Source organism: Dama dama, chromosome 1 (assembly GCF_033118175.1).
Source record: "Dama dama isolate Ldn47 chromosome 1, ASM3311817v1, whole genome shotgun sequence".
Lineage (NCBI taxonomy): Eukaryota > Metazoa > Chordata > Mammalia > Artiodactyla > Cervidae > Dama > Dama dama.
This window is the reverse complement of record NC_083681.1, coordinates 44,907,785-44,913,468: the sequence shown is the minus strand read 5'-3', so window position 1 is coordinate 44,913,468 and position 5,684 is coordinate 44,907,785. Positions and strand designations below refer to the sequence as shown.

General features: G+C 38.6%; 1 protein-coding gene across 1 annotated transcript; it reads left to right on the top strand.

The window, feature by feature from the left end:
* The first annotated feature begins 250 nt into the window (after positions 1–250).
* Positions 251–1,183, top strand: LOC133049568 (olfactory receptor 5P1-like). Its single transcript, XM_061133703.1, has one exon. It carries the CDS (start codon positions 251–253, stop codon positions 1,181–1,183), a length of 933 nt encoding a protein of 310 aa, XP_060989686.1.
* The last annotated feature ends 4,501 nt before the right edge of the window (positions 1,184–5,684 follow it).

Here is a 5,684-nt window from a genome sequence, read left to right as displayed (position 1 = left end):
GTAGGGACACTAGCAGTGGAAGAATAAAAATGAATAAAGTGGGGAGCTAAATTGTAGATTTAGAAATAATCAAAAAATCATCTACAGCACCATATTTATAGACTAGGAAGAGGAAATAATCACTATGAGTGGCTCTGAGGAATAACCAAAGAAATCTAGGACCAGCCAGAGAAAACTGGAAATGTGTAGAATGAAAGCATAAACAAATGAATATTCATATTTCCTTTAACAGGAACAATTCCCAGAGGACATGGAAGTTGGAAACCACACCAGTGTGACAGAGTTCATCCTTTTGGGGTTAACAGAGGATCCTACACTTTGTGCTATCTTCTTTGTGGTATTTCTAGGCATTTATGTCATCACCTTAATAGGCAATATCAGCATAATCACTTTAATAAGAAGTTTTTCCCATCTTCACACCCCCATGTACCTCTTCCTCAGCCATTTGGCTTTTGTAGACATTGGGTATTCCACATCAGTCACACCTATAATGCTTACAGGATTCCTCAGACATAGACTGGCCCTCCTTGTTTTTGGCTGTGAAGCCCAGCTCTGTTCTGTGGTCACATTTGGGACAGCTGAGTGCTTCCTGCTGGCTGCCATGGCCTATGACCGCTATGTGGCCATCTGCTTGCCCCTGCTCTACTCCACCCACATGTCCCCCAGAGTCTGTGTTCTCTTGGTTGGTGTATCCTACCTGGGTGGGTGTGTCAATGCTTGCACATTTGCTAGTTGCTTACTGACTCTGTCTTTCTGTGGGCCTAATAAGGTAGACCACTTTTTCTGTGATTTCTCCCCTCTGTTGAAACTTTCCTGCTCAGATGTCTCCACTATTGAAATTATCCCTTCCATCTCTTCTGGCTCCATCATTGTGGTCACCGTGTTTGTCATAACTCTCTCTTACATCTGCATCCTCAACACCATCCTGAAGATGCGCTCCACTGAAGGGAGACACAAGGCCTTCTCCACCTGCACCTCTCACCTCACCGCAGTCACGCTCTACTATGGAACCATTACCTTCATCTATGTGATGCCCAAATCCAGTTACTCAACTGACCAGAACAGAGTGGTGTCTGTGATCTACACAGTGGTGATCCCCATGTTGAACCCCCTCATCTACAGTCTGAGGAACAGAGACGTAAAGGAGGCCCTGAGAAAGGCAAGTGTCAGAATATATTCTTAGGATCTATTCTTAACATTTCAGGTGACCTAGAAATTTATGTTTAGCAGTATCACACCAATTGTTTAAATTGATATCATAATACTTTTAAAATTTTATTGAAGTATAGTTGATTTACAATGTTGTGATTTCTGATGTACAGCAGAGTGACTCATGTATATATTCTTTTCCATATTCTTTTCCCATTATGGTTTATTATATATATTATATTTATATATATTATTATATATATTAATTATATATTATATTATATATATTATATATATTAATTATATATTATATTATATATTATATATATTGTATATATTAATAGTTCCTGCACTATACAGTAGGACCTTATTGTTTATCCTTTCTATATATACTAGTTTCAATCTGCCAATCCCAAACTCCCAATCCTTCCCTCCTCTGTTCACTTTCCCCCTTGGAAACCACAAGTCTGTCCTCGATGTCTGAGAGTCTGTTTCTGCTTTACAGATAAATTCATCTGTGTCATATTTTAGATTCCACATATAATTGATATTCAGTTCAGTTCATTTGCTCAGTCGTGTCCGACTCTTTGCAACCCCATGAATGGCAGCACACCAGGCCTCCCTGTCTATCACCAACTCCCAGAATTTACCCAGACCCGTGTCCATCGAGTTGGTGATTCCATCCAACCATCTCATCCTCTCTCATCCCCTTCTCCTCCTGCCTTCAATCTTTCCCAGCATCAGGGTCTTCTCAAATGAGTCAGTTCTTTGCATCAGGTGGCCAAAGTATTAGAGTTTCAGCTTCAACATCAGTCCTTCCAATGAACACCCAGGACTGATCTCCTTTAGGATAGACTGGTGGGATCTCCTTGCAGTCCAAGGGACTCTCAAGAGTCTTCTCCAACACCACAGTTCAAAAGCATCAATTCTTTGGTGCTCAGTTTTCTTTATAGTCCAACTCTCACATCCATACATGACTACTGGAAAAACCATAGCCTTGACTAGACAGACCTCTATGACAAAGTAATGTCTCTGCTTTTTAATATGCTGTCTAGGTTGGTCATAACTTTCCAAGGAGTAAGCATCTTTTAATTGACATTATTTGGTGTATATGTATATATATATATATATACACCACATCTTTATCTATTCATGCATCAGTGGACATTTAGGTTGTTTTCATGCCTTGGCTATTATAAATAGTGCTACTGTGAACATAGGGATGCATTACCTTTTTTAATTATAGCTTTGTCTGGATATATGCCCAGGAGGGGGATTGCTGGATCATATGCCAACTCTATTTTTAGTTTTCCGAGGAACCTCCATACTGTTTTCCACAATAGCTGTACTGAAAATGTATTACTTCTAACTCTCAATTTTATCCTCTTATAAACCAACTGGGAGACACTTTAAATCTGTAAAAATAATATTAATAATTATCACTATTATGTATTAACACCCTTGGGTTTCTAGGACTTTTCTTTCATTTCTTTGGCAAACAAAAATTTGTACTTCCAATGTGCCAGACCCTATTCTAAGTACCTTGGGATATTAACTGGCTGACTTCTCATAGAAATCCTTTGGGAACTCAGTTGGTTCAGTCATGTCCAGCTATTTGTAATCCCTTGGACTGTAGCATGCCAGGCTCCTCTGCCCATGAAATTTTCCAGGCAAGAATACTGGAGTGGGTTGCCATGCCCTTCTTTAGGGGACCTCCCAGACCCAGGAATCGCACCAGCATCTTCTGCATACTGACAGAGCCACCAGGGAAGCCCCCAAAACCCTCTGAAGTAGTACTATTATTTCTATTTTACAAATGAATCATCTGTGGCACAGAGACATCATATAGATTGCTCAAAATCATGCAGGTAGGAAGTTGTGGGACCACTCTTTGAATCTAGAAATCCTGGATTCAAAACCACTATGCTTCTCCATTAAAATTTTCACAGTAATCCCATGTTCCTGGTGTCATAAATTTACCTCAATTTACAGATGAGTATATCAAGTGCTAGAGGGTTCCAAGAGTTTGGAGAGAAGTGAATTCAATTCTTCTAAATCTAACAGCATCAAGTCCTTGGATTCCATGCCCTTGATCTACACTCTGAGCCACAATCAGTCCAACGACCTCAGCACTGTTACTGATCTAAAGGATCTGAGCAGGATCAGCAAGACTAAATGGTTCCTTTCTTAAGTCTGAACAAACTCTACCCCAAGAAGATCTAGGTTGTGAAGACTCCAAAAAAAGGAAATGAATGTGAAAACTGGATTGATTTCTATCTATCTACAGAAAATAAGGTCTGGATGCCACAATCACCTGATTTGACTGGAAATCTATTCGTATTTAAACACATTAATAACAAATACTCCCATCTGGCACAATGTAGTCTTCCTTATCTGAGGAACTTTAAAGAGCATCTTTTAATTCTAAGCATTGCAATTAATATGTTAACAATAGTTATAGTTCCACAATCTAGATTTATTAAGAGATTAGAATCTATTTAAAAAGCTAGAAATATTGTCTAAGACTGTACTAAAATGTATTTCTTATATAATAAGCCACCCATATTAACATCACTACTGGAAAGGGTGAGGAGAGAATTTTCTGGAGTATAGGAATTCCTAACAGAACAAATACTGAGGCAACTCTTTAAAGCACCTGGAAGCAACACTTTGATCATAAAAACCCTTGTCTCAGCAAAATGGAGCAAAAGAAGTGAGGCATGGAAAACATAATTTAAAAACTAATAAAATGGAAAATATTTATAATGTACCACTATAAAATCTGCTCTAATATTGCAAATTTTAAGTAGAAAATATGTAACAAATACTAAAAGGTAACAAAGATCATTTAAAACACATAAAATTATTAAATAATGGTTAATGGGATCCATGATTCTCCACTTACAGCACATCTTACAAAAATGTGTAGTGATTTTGCCTTCCATACCAACCAATTGAAAAAGAATATATAGTCAAAATATCCAGATATGAACTTGATGCTCTATTCTTTCATTCAGTTGTGACATAACTGTTTGGAGGTAGTGTCAGACTTCACAGATTTAAGGCTCAGTTCCACAACTCTGCCCTGCCTCCAGACACCAGCTTTAAGCAACAGGTCTCCAGGGTACCCACATTTCTGTCCAACTTGACTACAAAGCCATGGAGTCCCACAGCACTCTTCCAGGTTTGATCATTTGCTGGGATGGGTTCACAAACCTCTTGAAAACATTTGTTTACATTTTCCAGTTTATCATAAATGATATCGTAAAGGACAAATGAACAGTCAGATGGAGAGATATAATGCACTGGGTCTGAAAGGGTTTCCAGGGTAGGAGCTTCCATCACCAGAAAGTTGGAGTGTATAACCCTTCCAGCATGTGGATCTGTTCAACAACTTGGAAGCACCACATTTTCATGGAGGCTATGTAATCAGTCTTCATCCTCTCCATCCTCCCTGCAGAATAGGGTGTGGGCATAAAATGCCAAGCTTATCATCATGGTTTGGTCTTTTTGATGACCATCTCTCATCCAGAAGCTATACAGAATCCCACCGAGGGTCTCCTCATTCCAACAAATGATACCCACCAGGAAGTTCCAAGGGTTCAGGGGCCCTGTGTCAGGAATCAGGGTTAAAGAACAAATATTTGAACAAAAGATGCATCTAGCACCCCTGTCTTTCAGGAACTTATGAGAGTTTTAGAGCCCTGTGTTAGGAACTGGGGGTAAAGACCAAAGATTTATTTCTATTATATCACATTGCACCCCTGGTATGTGGCTATGGACCCCTCACAGCAAACGACCATAAAAGAATGAAGTTAGAATTTCATTTGGTCATTGCTAATTATTCAGTCCATCACCATAACACATGAAAAGGTCCTCCAGGGCAAGGCTATTACAGGCTTCCATTTGATCTTGTCACATTCTAAACACAGGAGTGGTCGCAGCAATATATGGCTTCACATTTTCACCTTTAATTGAGGTAGGAGACAATATCACCTCTTGCCCTATCTTTTAAGGTGTAAATGTAACATTGAATTTATTATAAACACCATTTCTAATTGTCCTGTAAAAATCCCAAGTGCATCCTGACTCCCATGACTTCTTAGAATTTAGTTATATAAACTCTAAAAGTCCTGAATATAGAACCAGCTTCCCTCTGGACATTTTGAACTCATATCTCGGAGTGTTCATAGATCTCTGTATTTCACATTGGGTATCATCTGAGCTTTGCTAAATGGGAATTACTGTGACAAAAAAAAAATTTCCTGATCAGTTAAAATTTACATATATCTCTTGGCATATTTAGGAGAAATTCAGGGGGAAAGTGGAGGAGGGACCTCAAACATTGATAATTTCCTGACATTGTGACCTCAGTCTATAAAAGGAGCATTTGATCAAAGTCTTTAGGTTATTTTACGTGTAGATGTGGGTTAGGCATTCATCCACACTTGCTGAGCCCTTATTATATTCTAAGAACTGAGTAAGCATTGAAGATATGTTGATAAATTGAACAGAGATATGATGTGTAATAGCAC

Excerpts from the sequence above, each read along its gene's own strand:
- LOC133049568 (XM_061133703.1), top strand. The coding sequence starts at position 251 with ATGGAAGTTGGAAACCACACCAGTGTGACAGAGTTCATCCTTTTGGGG.